At 35.7% G+C, this 15,537-nt stretch overlaps 2 protein-coding genes across 6 annotated transcripts in view; both read left to right on the top strand.

Annotated features, from left to right (window-relative positions):
* The first annotated feature begins 471 nt into the window (after nt 1-471).
* LOC306845730 (metal-response element-binding transcription factor 2-like) lies at nt 472-11,792 on the top strand. 4 transcript variants are annotated; one of them, XM_079378694.1, is made up of 16 exons: nt 472-707; nt 1,181-1,382; nt 3,704-3,785; nt 5,227-5,319; nt 5,419-5,519; nt 6,241-6,389; nt 6,539-6,634; nt 6,726-6,794; nt 7,410-7,533; nt 7,631-7,698; nt 7,794-7,964; nt 8,080-8,179; nt 8,329-8,387; nt 8,471-8,572; nt 9,094-9,143; nt 9,916-11,780. In XM_079378694.1, exons 1-16 carry the CDS (start codon nt 703-705, stop codon nt 10,326-10,328), a joined length of 1,884 nt encoding a protein of 627 aa, XP_079234820.1. In that variant the 5' UTR covers nt 472-702; the 3' UTR covers nt 10,329-11,780. The 4 variants fall into 4 exon arrangements, with proteins under 4 accessions (XP_079234820.1, XP_079234821.1, XP_079234823.1 ...); XM_079378695.1 differs by lacking the exon at nt 9,094-9,143 and adding an exon at nt 4,124-4,198; XM_079378696.1 differs by lacking the exon at nt 9,094-9,143 and adding an exon at nt 4,124-4,159 and having other exon boundaries at nt 497-707.
* Nucleotides 11,793-13,189: 1,397 nt separating this feature from the next.
* LOC306845851 (cytoskeletal protein Sojo-like) overlaps nt 13,190-15,537 on the top strand; it is a 34,449-nt gene continuing 32,101 nt past the window's right edge. The window contains exons 1-4 of one of the 2 annotated variants that reach the window (XM_079378837.1): nt 13,190-13,466; nt 13,592-13,713; nt 14,002-14,161; nt 14,309-14,458. In XM_079378837.1, the coding sequence (XP_079234963.1) occupies nt 13,613-13,713; nt 14,002-14,161; nt 14,309-14,458 (411 nt within the window). In that variant the 5' untranslated portion in view covers nt 13,190-13,466; nt 13,592-13,612. The remainder of the gene's footprint in view (nt 13,467-13,591; nt 13,714-14,001; nt 14,162-14,308; nt 14,459-15,537) is intronic. The other variant, XM_079378838.1, reaches the window with a different exon arrangement.

The following is a 15,537-nucleotide window of genomic DNA, read 5'->3' as shown; positions in this document are numbered from 1 at the left end:
TATATTGTATATTTTTAAATATAAAAACAGTTTAATCATGAATCACTACTTTGTAAAATATACTTATGAAATCTTTTAAGAAATGTAAAATAATGGTTAAGTTTATGCGTCAATTTTTTAGTACTTTTGACTTGATGGTTACCCCACTTTACATTTGCATCTATTTAATCAAAATTTTGACCATTTAATAAAGCGTTTTAATAAAGTTTTTTAACTGCATGAAACTAACAATAATAATTATAAAGATCACGTGTGTTTTAAATTATATTTTTAAAAGATGCATTTTTTATATTCGCGGACATACTTATTTGTCATTGACACAAATAAAACATTCTGATCATCTAAATGTCAATATAAAGTTAAAATATTGAGGCGGAAGTGTAATGGGACAACGAAGCGCAGAGTTATGTGACGGTGAGAGGGAGGTAAACATCCTCCCACTAACGCTTTTTCAAATTTGTGAGGGAAAGTGAGTCCGTGCGGAGCGCGAGCGCGTCCCACAATGCACTCGCCGCTCAGCGGGAAACCAAAATGGCGAGAGCGAGTGAGCCAAACCAGCCGTGTACCACAGTGTAAAACACTTCATTCTTAGATTCGTCTCCCCAAAGCAGCACCATCTCGATTTACAGCGGAGCGCCGGCTGACCGTTTATGGTGTAGTTCTTCGAGTTTGTGAGGCATTGTAACCCGGGAAAGTGGCCGAATGAGGTAAGACAGATCCAGACAGAATTCAATCTGTTACAATAAAACAAGGGGGTGTGCGGGGGGCTTTCATCTCTCTCTTACCAGCAGGTAAAAATTACTGGGTTCAAGCATACGTTTTCTGATTCCAATGAAACAAACTCTTTAAGCTTTTGAACGGGAGGCGCTTTTTTTGAAGTCTCATTGTTTTGAATGAGAAATCCTGTTAGCTCTCTCCAGCTATGCTGCTAACAAAAGAGGCTTTTTGCTTTCTCTGTCATTCTGTTCACTGACCAGCCAATACAAAGTGCACTCATTCCTATAAAAGATCCTACTCTGCTTTTACATGTGAAATACCTTTAAAACCAGCTCTAGGGTACTTTGAGACAACATTTTCAGCTTTTTTGTTTATTTGAGCATGTCCAATTTGCTTTTTTTGCGTTAGTGTTAAGCAAAAGTGTGGTTCATGTTTTTCATGAGGTGTTTTGCTCATTTGACAGAGACTCAGCAAGTGCAGATAACCTGGCCGCCCATCAAAAGTCAACTCCAAATCGCCAACACAAGTCACCGCTGCCCTTGTCACAATTTCCCCTGAAAGATGGGCTGACTGACACGGCCAAACTCGCCAGCAAGTTTGAAGAAGGGCAGGACGTCCTGGCCCGATGGTCAGATGGCCTCTTTTACCTGGGGACTATCTCCAAGGTGTGTACGAGATCTTGTACAGTCAGATGATAATTATTTCAAGATATAAAACACAAATAAATGGAGATCATGTTGTTTTGAGTGTACTACATGAAAAGAATTGGCTGCCTGGGGCAACAGTCATTCATACAGATTAGTGGTCATTATACAAAAATATATGACTGATCAGAAGAATCATTTACTCTACTGAGTTAAGGAGTGCATTACATGGGTTCTAGAAGTAAACATCCCATTTAATGTCTACATAGGGAAATCAATTTTAAACAATAATGATAAACTGTTAAATACAGACTTACTGTGAGCTATGTGGTTGTTAATCAATGGCATATGCTTTTATTGAAAACACCAGCTTACTTCTAAGAGAAAACTACATTACCCATGATTCTACAAAATAACTCCCCAATAAGAGATTCACCAAACAATTAATTGCACCAAAAGAGCTCTGTAGCGCCCACCCACTCCCATGAAGCGCTGTCAATTTCCCTGCTCTTTTAAAGTAAATATTTGTCACATATGCATATTCTGCAATAAACATAAAATACATTGCTACATATAAAATAAACATCTTAAATTAATAGTTTTATATCTGTTGTTTTTAATTTTATTATTAGCAGTGCTTTTTAAGATTGTAGTTTTATTCTTCACTAAAGCCATTAAGCACAGCCTTGGACCTCTATCTTTTTGTCTGATATTCAAATACTTTTTTGAGTCAAATCAAGCTTTGTAAATGTTGTGATTTGCCTTGTAGTGGGCGGACATTAATACACCCTTTAATCATACTATAACAGCTCGCAAAATCGCTAGCCCGATGTCCAGTGGCTATTGCGTTTTCCAGTTGGGCTACCAAAATGTAGGCTATCACTGCCCTGCAAACGGGCTATAAATACAGGGCTGCCGTGGGTCCTTAAAAACTCTTAACTTACTTGTATAAAATTGAAGGCCATTAAATATGTTAAATGGTATAAGAAAAGCCTTAATTACAATTTCAAGAGGTCTTACAGTTGGAGACGGAAAGCTGGATTAAAGGTGCTGTATGAAGGATTGACACCCAGCGGTTGAACTAGGTATTGCTGTCCAAATTCACCCGGCCCCTCCTCCTCAGACTTGATGCACACGCAGGTTGCCAGATTAACAACAGAAATGAGCGATGATGAATGAAATTAAATACGCTGTGTTTTCAGCCAACTGGCAACCCGGGGTGCTGAAATACAATTGGGTAAACTGGCAGTGGGCGGGTTTCACAAACCATAACAAACAGAGACATTCCGGGCCAGAATGCACATTTTCGAAGGAGAATAACTGACTGTAGCATTGTTGAAGTATGTTAACTTAGCATGTTTCTTAAATATCTGCAAACATATTATGGTATTTTTATGTTTTAGTAGAGTCAAAATCCTACATACAGCACCTTTAAACATCAATCATTGAATAAATTTGAGCAATGCACATTTCAAAGTCAAAACACGGCGCAGATGTCTTTATGTGAATGTGTGTCTGAAGGGAACAGTCTGTCCTCAGAAACGTGTAGTTGGCATTTTCCTTTCATCTTGCCTATAAAATGCCTGATAAAGCAGCGTAAATGAGTGAGGCACTAAAAGAAAAAAGAAGAGCGCTGTGCTGCTTTGTGTACAGCAGTTACCGGAGAAGCCGCTATATTTGCTCCTGAATCGCCACCTCGTGGCAGAGAGTGAATTTGCATTTCCAGTGTGCCTATGTTCAGATCAATGCGAATATCGACCCATATTTTTACGCAGCAAACATAGTGTTGTAAATATGAAAGTTAATGTGCCTTCTAAAAATCTAAACAATTAAGACAGTAATATTTGTCTTAAATTAATATAATAAAATGTTTGACTTGTCACTTTTCATAAAAATGATTTAAAAGCTGAAATGCCATTTTATTAGATTTTTTTGTGTGAAAACTTGTATCTAAACTGTAAATCATGTAATTTTATGGCTTAAAATGTTACCATAGACATTGTCCAACCCCACTCACACAGTGTTAATTTTACTTCTGCAGCTCTTAAAAAGGTTCATAAATTGACTTAAATTGATTTTTAAAAATTCTGCAGATGCCCTGTAAATAGTGAAATAAAATTATTTCATTTATATTTGTTGATAATTGTGTATTGAAAATGTTTTCAATTGACATCTTTTTTTTTATTTGGGCTAGTTAAATTAATTTTCGGGCTACCAAAATCTGAAGAGTACCTACCCAAAGGGCTACCAGTGATTTTGAAATTTTGCGAGCCCTGCTTTAACCAGAAAGAATGTGTCTATCTAGATTAATCAGAACATCTTTTGATTTATGCTTTCCACAGATAGATAAACATAAGCATCGCTGCTTTGTGATTTTTGAAGATCAATCTAAATCCTGGGTTCTGTGGAAGGACATTCAGACAGGTAAATACAATCTTTTATATTCTTTCTGATTAAAAAAAATCAGATGCCCTGTTACTAGTCTTTTGTGTCTTGATGGGTTTTGAGTTGGGTTTTTTTGAACATCCTGACATAGATTTATGTGCACCATCCACTGGCTGATTGTAATACTAGTTTTCTTTTGCTATAAAATAACACTTCTACATTCCTTCTGCTCATTTTAACAGAAGATTGGTTAGTTCTTCTATTATGCTGCTGCTTTCATCCTGTCTGACTTGTGGTTTTGCTGTTTGCCGCCTTTTGGTTTCTCTTCCTTATCTCCTTCATTCAGCCTGAGTTATCTCTTAATTTGTCCCTGACAGTTGACAGACCTCAGAGTCTCCAGGCTTACACAAACCGTAAGTCCCACATCGAGCCAGGAGACAAGAATAGGGAAGGTACCTATGGCATCTGTCGGTGCATCTCTTGGTAACAATTCAACAAAGGCGTTAATGCTTAGGCATAAAATAATTTTCTCATAGTTTTATCTTCAGTTCTTATTTGTTTCAAGTGGCAGTTGCAGTGAAGTATTTCACGTTGGTGGTCACCATCAGTTTCAGCTGGCAACTATGGCATACCATTCCTCCGTTTGTGATCTAAAGTGGTTTGAACAATTTCCATTAGTAGTTCAGAAATATTCTGGAATAACCCCCTTTAGTCACCTTTAGGCGCTGTCCACCTCTCATAAATGTAGTCACTGGGTCTCATTCACTAAGTATGCGTGTGCACAAGTTGCATATGAATGTTTTCAGAAACAAAAAATGAGTCACCTAAAACTTTTGTACAAAAATATATTCTAAATGTTTAAAAAAATGTAGGAGCAACTAAAACCATGCATGCAAAAAGTACATACTCCGGGGTGTGATTATCTTCAGTTAAGAAGAAATGTATATTTTTTCATATAAAATGAAAGGATAAGAAAACATGTAATAGCTCGAGCATCAAGGTTTCTCTAAATAACAAAGCAGATGTATGTACAGCTGCCTAATGAGAGGTCTGTAATGTGAATGTGTATAAAAAATGTTTGTGTTTGAACTTGCTTTTTAGGAAAGCACACTTGCGATTGCTCAAGGGTGTTGCTTCTTTAGAGGGTGCTAAAGTGACTAAAGGCTATAAAAGAAAGGTGCGTAAAGCCCTTATATGGAGATGGTTAGGGCACATTTTATTCAAATGGCTAACCTCTGGCATGCTTATTAACCTCTGTCACTTATTTGGAATGCTCCAAATTTCCAAAACATTAGAATGAGGTTCTGAACAAATTCATTTGCGTATGTCTTGTGAAGTAGGAGGAATTATTTTTTATGAAAAGTTCTCCTGTGCGTACAAATATGAAATCTATGCAATTATTAGTGAATGAGACCCAGCTGTAAAGGACAAAACGGTCACGTACATCTGCACACTTAATTTTCTTTGTTCCTTCTTTCAGGGGACAGTGGAGGGGAAATGCTCTGCTCTATATGCCAGAATGAAAGCTCCGAGCCCCCCAATGAAATGGTTATCTGTGACAAATGTGGACAAGGTAGACTGTAACTATCCTACTTGTAAATCTGAGTCACTTCATACAACAATATAAGGGATTGAGTTCCCCATTTCATCCTTGACAATATCTCTTCCTTAGGATACCATCAGCTATGCCACGCTCCCATAATCGACTCCAGTGTCATTGCCTCTGATGACAAATGGCTATGCAGACAGTGCGTGTTTGCTACAACAACAAAGGTTTGTTGATAACACGTTCACTCCTATTGAAGGAATATATCTAAAGTGCATAAAAGCCAGAGGTGTCTCTTTTCATCATGTGAAGAGTAGAGGTGCACCGATTGCAATTTTCTTGGCCGATTTTTCAGATTTCAAGTGTGACCTACCATTTTTGCCGATTCTAATTTTCTTTAAAGTTTATTCAAAATATTGTTGCAACTGATGCAGACCACAGCATTCATTCTTGCATAAGGATTGTGGATGTGGGATTAGTTGTGTAATATATAGAATATAAAAACACTTGTTGTCTTCTCTATAAGGTACAAAATTAACCTTTTGCTGCAACTGCTGGGTGAATTAAGAAAAAAACTAATTCCTATGCCTCACCAAGACTGTTTTTTTTGGAAATACAGTAAAAAAGAATAAAATTGTGAAATATCATTACAATTTAAAATAACTGTTTTCTATTTTAATTTATTCTTGTGATGGCAAAGCTGAATTATTACTCCAGTCTTCAATGTCACATGATTTTCTTTGAAGACGTTTTGGTGTTCAAGAAACATTTCTTTTTGTGTTGAAAATGGTTGCACTGTGTAATGTTTTAGTGGAAATCGTGATAATTTGTTTCTGATTTGAATAAATCTCCTGAGTTCTGACTCCACCTTAGAATTGAGTGATATATACATACTACAGGCATGTTTATCTATCATGAATTGTTGTGGTTGTATCTCTGAAATCATAGAGAGGCGGTGCACTGAAGAAAGGGCCAAATGCCAAAGCCCTACAGGAAATGAAGCAGTCTCTGCCATACGCCCTTGAAGATTTAGTGTGGGACCAGGGCCACAAGACCAACATCCAGCAATGCTACTGCTACTGTGGAGGGCCTGGCGAGTAAGTGCAACACGTAGACCCTGTTTCAGAAAGCAGTGTTGGTTGATATATTTCTTCTTCTAAGATCGGGCATTGGATCATAAGTTGCAGATGATTGTAGGTACAGAACGGCCCCAGCGGAATTGTAATGACTCCCTTTCCTCCCACAGCTGGTATCTGAAGATGTTGCAGTGTAATACGTGTAAACAGTGGTTTCATGAAGCCTGCATCCAGTGTTTTCAGAAGCCCATGCTCTTTGGAGACAGGTGAAGTACTGCTCTCCAATCATTTGATTAAAATGAAAGCCAGTGCTTGAAGTTTTGTCATTTAATTAACATTTACCTTCTTTATTCTCAGGTTCTATCTATTTATTTGTTCTGTTTGTAATAGTGGACCAGAGTACCTCAAACGTTTGCCTCTGAGATGGTGAGTTTTTTTCCCTTCTTTTTTTTTTTTTTTCAATTGGTCGTTACTGGCTATTTAATTGGTCGTTACTGGCTATTTAATTGTTGATGCTCATTTCTTCTTTTTTCCATTTAATATTAGCTTGTAAAGCTTGTAATTTAATCTAATGCTTAGTTAAAATGTATTTTAAAAACACCAGTCATTTAATAACACTCTTAAATGTATTCCTATTTTTTACATAGCACATTATAATGTTGTTTTAGATAAATTTACTTGTAGTACATTTAAAATAATTTATTTGATCTTAAGTGCCTCATTTTTTATTTATAGCATTTAGTAAATAGTATAGAATTTAATATAAGCCATTATTTGTTATTTGGATTATTGGTCAAAACACCAAAATTATGAATATCATTGAATACATTTACCTGTAGAATTTAAAATAATTTAATAAAAATTCAAATAACCTATTTTAATTTAAGACAATATATCAGTTATCCACCGTAACAGGAAAGTAATTTATCTTCTTATTGATATCAGCAAACATTTCTGTGCATCCCTAACTTTTTTTAATTTTTTTAAATAGTTTGACAGAGGAATTTTTTGTTCCATCACATGCGTTGTCTTCATTCACAGGGAAGATGTTGCACATCTGAGCCTCTATAACCTGAGTGTAATTCATAAAAAGAAATACTTTGATTCGGAGCTCGAACTGATGACTTACATCAATGAAAACTGGGACAGGCTTCAGCTTGGCAAGGTATTGTTCTGGCTAGTCATTGAAATTGCATTAGTTAATCAGCTAGTGTTAATGTCCCTTCATTTCTTTGTTCCTTCACTTCACTTTGTACCTCCAGCTTGCAGATACCCCAAGAGCAGAACGATATGAATGCATTCTGGAAGCACTTAACAGCAACCTTAACATGTGAGTTTATCTGTATGCCCATCATGGGCATTTTACCCTGAAAACAGTAAAGCCTGAATTAATATATCTTGTCTTTTTACACTGGTGGGTTTTAGGTTCATGTCAGGGAAAGAGATTAAAAAGAAGAAACATCTGTTTGGATTACGAATTCGCTTCCCACCAGCCCCCCAGAATTCCGAGCTCCTGTCAGGTCGAGAGCCGGAGAAAGCCTCCCATGAGATCAAAATCAAAGGCAGGAAGTCCACCAAACCCCCTCATTCATCCAGGTTAGTCATCGCTTATTTAATTCTATTGGCTTCACTGTTGTGAACGTATCTTATGCTGTACTCTAAACTACAGTTTAATTGTTTTTTATTTGCCTTAATTTTGTAATTGTTTTAGCACTGTCACTAATGGAGTGAAGAAAGGAAAGAGGAAGCATCACACACACTCCTTAGAGACGTTGGCCAAACTGAGAAGATCAAGTGAACTTTTGGCACAGGTAAAGAAGTGAGATTAATTTGTACATTATTTGCTGGTTTTGTTTCATGGTTTTGTTTATCACCTGCAGACACGGTTTAATTAATATGGACATTAACGTTTAGTTTTTAACTTTTTTTTATTTATTTTTTTTTATTTTTTTTTATGCAGAATGATGGAAAGTTTCAAACTCTAGACAACAACTCACTGGACCTGATGGCTTCAAAAAGGTGAGAAAGGGATTAACACAAAATGCTTTCTAGAAATTGTTGAATTATAATAATTCACCCTTTTCCCACTGCATTTTTTTTAGTGCTAAAAGTGAAAAATCTTTGCCTTCATCAAGTACCTCAGATGTTGAATCCGCCACCAGCACCAGTGAAACTACCTCAACCACCCTCTCAAGGCAGTCCAGGTGATTGAATTTTCAAGACAATTGTTCATCCTCAGTATGTGATTATACAATTTAGAAGTTTAAAAAGGGCCAGAAAGATGTTAATGCTTTTACTCATCACGGACACATTAAATTGATCAAAAGTTACAGTAAAGACATTCGTAATGTTACAAATATTTCCATTTGAAATAAATGCTGTTCTTCTGAACTTAATATTCATCAAAGAAAAAATACAGAAAAAAATCATAATTTAATATTAAGCTGAAGAACTGTTTTCAACAGTGATATTAAGAAGAAATATTTAAGCATAAAATCAGCATATTATAATTTCTGAATGATCATGTGAAACTAAAGACATTAATGTTACATTTTAAAATGTATTCAGATAGGAAATATATTAAAATAGAAAACTTAACATTTTAATATTAAAATAAAAAATAGCAATTAGTAAAGTAGTAAAATGTTAATTTATAATATTTCATTTACAATATTCCTGTTTTTACTTTTTTTTCCCCCCCACCAAATGCGTTCTTGGTGAACAGAAGAGACTTCTTTCAAAAACACAATTTTACTGACCTCAAACTTTTAAATGGTAGTGTATATTAATTTATTAGTTATTTGTTTTAATTCATGCATTTTATACATACTTTATATAATTGATAAATATATGCTTATTTTCACTTTTAAAAATGCTCTATTACAGTAATTTTGTGAGTTTGAAAGTCAAGAAATGTATAAAAATTTGAAGGTGCTGTATGCAGGTTAACTGTTCAAATTCAAAATATTGGAGAGGGTTTTTTTTCACCCGGCCCCTCCTCAGACTTGACGCACACGCAGGTTGCCGGATTGATGACACCAAAAGGAACTGACCCCTTTCGTTTGGCAGCTTCCATGACTGAAATGAACGACGCTCTGTTTTCTGCCAACTGGCAACCCAGGGTGCCGAAATACAATTGGGTAAACTGGCAGTGGGCGGGTTACACAGACTAAAACAGAGACAGATATTCCGTCCCGGAACGCATATTTTCAAAGGAGAATAACTGACTGTAGCATTGTTTTTCAGATAAACAAGTATGTTAACTTAGCATGTTTCTTAAATATCTGCAAACATATTATGGTATTTTTGTGCTTTAGTAGAGTCAAAAACTCACATACAGCACCTTTAATATACATTTCTTTCTAAGTTTTATTTTTAACCATTTTTATTTATTTATTTCTTTTACTTTTTGTGCACAATAAAACTCTCTTTTACGGACGAGGTTCAGATAAACCTAATATTTATGCTGACCTCTCAGAGATACAGAACTTCATGCTTAATTTGTTCAAATGCAGATTCTGAATATGTGTACCGTGTTCATCTCTAGTTTGGGCAGTCCAATTGGACCACGCACTGGATGCTTATGGCCCACTGTCACGCAGCTGCCGATTAAGAGACGCCGGGGACGTCCACGACGAGCACTGCAGCCCCCAAATCCAGAGATTCCGCCACCCTGCAACGCAGAGCTGCAACCCAGCAACAATGTTCCTGAGCCCAGCCCCCTCCCCTCCTGCCTCTACAGCGGCATGGACATCATGCAGGACCCCAACACCCAGCTCAACCACCTCAAGAGTTCCATCAGCACTTACTTCGGAGCTGCAGGACGCCTGGCCTGTGGGGAGAAGTACCGCGTGCTCGCGCGCCGTGTCACTAACGATGGCAAAGTACAGTACTTGGTGGAATGGGAGGGTGTCACTGCCTCCTGAGCTTCATATTGGTCTAATGTACTTCATTTCTTGACAATAAATATGTAACCCATAAGGAGAGAAGAGCAGTGATTTTGCCCAAATGTATGTGGTTGACTGAGATAGTTGAGGGGCCTCAGGACAATAATAAAGAGACGGGACTTTGTCTCTGTGGAAATTGAAACGGACTGCCTTCACATGGACTGGATTTACACATTGAAGGTGGCTGTAGTTTCAGGTTTAGGACATAATCAATTCACTACTATGTGAAAATAACCCAAGTCTTTGCTTTTTTGTCTCTAATGTGGAGGTGCCTTAAGGCGTTGAGAAACAGATACTATATATGCTGCTGGATTTTTGGACAGAGGATTTTTTTTTCTTTCCTTATTCAGTTAAACATTTTCTCAGCTCGAATTGCCAAGAGGAGAGAGCGCTATTGTCAATAGGGCACTTTTATTTACATTTCAAATGATTGCACATAAGCTCTCATCCAGTACATCCAGTATTGCATCATCTCAGTTTAAACAGCCTACCTTGTAAATTTGATTATAAAATGAGATTATAATGTTAAAAAAACAATGGAAAATGGTTCATTCTTCTCCTGCCACAAAACAAAATTTAAATATATTAGCATTAATATTTACATAAAATATTTTCTGAGATATTCCACATTCCCAGAAGGCTAATCGTTTTTTTGTTTGTTTATAATTTTGTCTCGTTTTTTTTTTTTTTTAAAGCATATGACAGCGCTGTAGCGTTAGGAGGTCTTTGTATCCTCCCCTTAAAAAATGTTAATATCTGCCATGGGAATTTAAGTTTTAAAGGTTTTGATTTTTAGGCTAAGCGCTGTTTTTTGTTTTTATTCTAAATCGGATGTCTAATTTTTATTTTTGTGACTGAGGGAGTGTCTTATTTGTATACTTTCTGTTATACTATGCAACTAATTCAACAGACCTGTGTATTTCCGTTTCTTAGTTTTTTTTTTTTTGCAGCTTCAGCTTCACGTTACAATCAGAAAACAGCAGCAATATTTTTGTTACAATTGACTCAGGCTTTTTGTGGTGCTATTTATTGCTTTCAAACAGTGTACACTAACAAATTGTCAATTCACATAAGCACTCAGGTTAATTTACAACTAAGATTTGATTGGACATCCAAATGTGATTTTCAGTTCTTAGCTTTGTATTTTCATACATTTCTAAAATTCTAAAGTTGTATGAAATTTTAGGTGGAAATTCTCTTTTTTTTTGACCTGAGAATGCCCTGTTCTCAATAATATTATCTAACCACTTGCAGAGGGTGGAAGTAGTATTGGTATCAGGCAAATTTTGGACTTCAACATTAATACCTCCTGATTTTGATACAAAAAATAATCTTATAAATATTAAGCTCTTGTTATGTTATGTGTATGAAACATTATTCAGTTGGTGTACCAGTGTTAGTAAAGCTTGCTTTGTATTTTCCTGGCTTTGAGCAGGCTCCTTTAGCCAAAGAATAAAGATCTAAAACCTTATCAGTGAAACTAGACATTTTTTAATACTTAAAAAAAAAAAATACTATTTGGCCAAAAATTACAGAAATAATTTAAGAAATGTCTATGGCCTTGCTAATGTGTTTGCATATTTATTTACTTTATGCATATTCAGTGTTGGGAAGGTTACTTTGGAAATGGAATAGGTTACAGATTTCATTTAATTATTTATAAAGCACATTTAAAAACAACTCAAGGTTGACCAAAGTGTACAGATCAGGAAGCTCAGATAAATCTATAACAATCTGTAAAACAACACAGGACAGATTACAAGTTAAGTTACCTTATTTAAAATGTAATTAGTTACTATTTAAATTACTTTAATAAAGTAATGTAACAATTATAGTTGATCACTTTTTGATTACTTTTCTATATTTCTAATGAAGGTTTTGAATTGTTAATCTTTTTCAAACATGTTAACCTTAAAATAATAATAACACTGATTACTGTCGGACTTTCAAAATCCTTAGTCACTTTAAGATTAATCATTTAATTTTAAAACACAGCCACCACAGTATCAGACTTCTTTGAGATCATCCTGAAATTAATTACAGATGAAAAATAATAAAAAAGTTTAATAGCTATGATCCTGTTTTTGAAATCAAATCTTTGCATAGTTTTGACAGGAAACACTGGCATCTAACAATGCATTGGGGAAAAATAGTTAATCTTTAAAGAAAAAAAACACTAATAAGGAAATAAAACAGTTATCAAATAAGCGTGTAATATTATGTGAACTGAAACATAGAGCAGTCAATGCAATTTCATGAAGAAATCAATTAAATGTGTGTGTGTGAATATTAAGATGTAAGCCCCTTTGTAATAATTCACATCTTGATAAGTAACTAATTTAATTACACACCTTTTCTCAGTAACACAGATTTATTTATTAACATTTACATGAAATTATGTAATGCTGTTACATCTAACTAGTTACTCGACACTGCTGTGCATATTAATACATTACAAAGATAAAAAATTAATTTATAACACGCAATTAACAACATTTTATGGCCCTGCTAATTTATTTCCTACAATAAATAACTTGAACAAGCGAACAGAGATTGTTTATAACAGCCAAAGATTTTCCCCTTCAAATCTATTGACAAACTTTAACCTAAAAATAAACGAAGCAGCTGTTGTTAACATCATACAGTACAACGTTAATAAAAATATTATGAAAACAGTGGCAGTGAAACTTTAGCGCTGCTCGCGCAATCATTTTTGTTTTTTATTATTATGCAATAACAAAACAACAATTACAAAGACAAAGAGAGAACAACAACAAAAAAAACAATGATCCAAAGCATACTAAGTTCTGCTCGCACTATCATTCGCGGTCCTAGCACATCAGCATGACGTCGCCACTGGTTTTTCGTCTCAGCCAATCAACTGAAGCGACGACGGCAGCGCGTTTTGTTTAGATCTCAATGCAGTGAATGCTAGGCTAAATCTAGTGGAAATAAGGCGTTTTCTGCACAAAACTGCTGTTTTGAGCATGCCGATGAGCAGGTATTCACTAGTATAGAAATATCTGGTCAATTAACCCACCGAAAATACAGCGGAGAGCTGAAAAAGGGTGAAAGAGTTGCCGTTTGTTCCTTGACAACCTGTTGAATACATGAAATGAAGCCACATCACTTGAGTGTAAGGTAACGTTAGGTATGATTACTCATTACCATAAATACACAACGTTGTAAATTAAAATAAGAAAGCGTTTAAAGCAAGAACTTACAGTGCGAGATTATTGTTAGTTTTTAATCAACTCCATTTAACTTTATTCACAGGGCTCTTCATAACAATCATCAATGTTCAAAGACAACAGGGGGTTGGTAGAGGATGTTGCTTCCTTGAGAAATCAGCTGCGATTAACCGAGAAAACCCTGCAGTCACTGGGGGAACAATTGAGGTGAGGCATTTAGTCTGTTGAGGATTGCTGAAATGCATTGTGGGTTTTACCTGATGATAGCTCTTTCAGATATGAGTCAAGATGCAGTTTTGTGTCTCTTGTTCCCCTTCTGAGATTTTCTTAGAAATGGCACTTTGGCCCACGTAATTTTAAATGCCTTTGCTTATTTTGATAATTTTTGTAAATAATTACTGTGATATTATACAGTGCTACTGCGAAGTATGATTCTATTTCTTGTATTGTTAGCATTTCACAATTAAAAAAAAGTTGTTCTGGCACTAATTTCAGTCAATCAGAAAATGACATCACTGGTGAGGATAATAACAGAAGTGCTGTGGACGGATTCCCAGGTCGTCTTACTTTAGAGGACCTTCAGAATCCTGATCCTGGACAACCAAGAGGAGCATATTCACACCCTGAGCAGAGGGTGTGTGCATGTGACTGCAGGGTAAGATGCTGTGAAGATATAGCAGATAAATTAACTAAAGTGTTGTTGCCTTTTAAATGCTTGATGTTTATAAAATAGACCTGCAAATCCCACCGATTTGAAAGGTTTTTGCCTTATTTGAGCTGTGTTTTTTGTGTTCATCTGTAGTCAGACAGCGGCATGGAGACAGAGATGTCTGTACTCAGGAGGAAGCTTAACACCATCAGGCAGGAAAACACTTCTCTGGCGATGGAGAACAGGCAGCTCATCGGTGACATAGAAGCTGCTCAGCTTGAGTTAGTCAGCTCAAAGTCCAAGGTAATGCGTCTCACAAAGCGACTGGTTATGGCGTCAGTTTATTATACTGGGAGTTATTTAAGAGATTTTACACTTCTGTTCAAAAATTTGAGGAAGGTTAGTTTTTTTTTTAAATATTGTGAAATATTATTACAATTCACTCTATGAATATATTTTAATACAAGTGTAATTTACAGTGTCATGATCCTTCAGAAATCATTCTAGTAGGCTGATTTGATGCTCAAAAAACATTTCTTATCAATATTGAGAAAATTTCACTGCTTATTTTTAAAATTATTATTATATTCTGTATAGTATGTATATAATATAACACTTATAATTTGTATACAGGATTTATTTAAAATAAAAATCTTTTGTAACACTATAAAATAGGGATGCACAATATTTATCGGGCCGATAAATTATCGACCGATATGAGAGAAAATAACGTAATTTTTATTGCTCCGATGAATAAATTAAATCCGATAACTAGATCCGATAAAGTATGCTTGCTGTTAAATCAATCAATCAGTCTGATTTATCTGAGATTCATCTTCTTTCCGAGTGCAAGTGATTGCAGCTTTAAACTGCAGTGACTCTCAGCATGTTGTGCTCATTACGTCATCATTTGCGAACATGTCTTCGGCGGTCTGGAAGTTTTTCTCTGTGGCAGAGGAGGACAATGCCATTGCTATTTCCAGCGCGTGTTCAGCAAGGATTCCGAAAGGAGGAAAAAAGGCATCAAGTAGGGTTGTGACAGTGAGGAAATTTTCCCACTGGTTAATCGACGTGTGTCAACACCTTACCGGTATCACCTCGGGGGATGGGGGGGGGGGGGGGTGGACATCGTTTGAGTCTTCTCTCTTTTCCTCGCTTTCCTTCGGTTTTAAATAGCCTGTAAGCTCTGTGCGCGTTTTATTTTCACTTTTAAATTAGTGGCAATTCGGCGTCAAGCACTTGTTTGTTTTTAGTTCGCTTGAGTTTTCTCACTTTCCTTTGCTTAAATAGCTTGTAAAAGCACCGTGCGTATTTTATTTTCACTTTTAAATTAACGGCAATTCGGCATCAATTACAACATAGAACATATAGCTAGCTTTTAT

The sequence above is a fragment of the Barbus barbus genome (genome assembly GCF_936440315.1).
Source record: "Barbus barbus genome assembly, chromosome: 26".
Lineage (NCBI taxonomy): Eukaryota > Metazoa > Chordata > Actinopteri > Cypriniformes > Cyprinidae > Barbus > Barbus barbus.
Note: the sequence above shows the minus strand (reverse complement) of the source record. Positions and strands in the feature narration are given on the sequence as shown.

Excerpts from the sequence above, each read along its gene's own strand:
- LOC306845730 (XM_079378694.1), top strand. Across the intron at positions 5,520-6,240 it reads TGTTTGCTACAACAACAAAG|AGAGGCGGTGCACTGAAGAA; the intron begins GTTTGTTGATAA and ends CTGAAATCATAG. Across the intron at positions 7,534-7,630 it reads ACAGGCTTCAGCTTGGCAAG|CTTGCAGATACCCCAAGAGC; the intron begins GTATTGTTCTGG and ends TTGTACCTCCAG.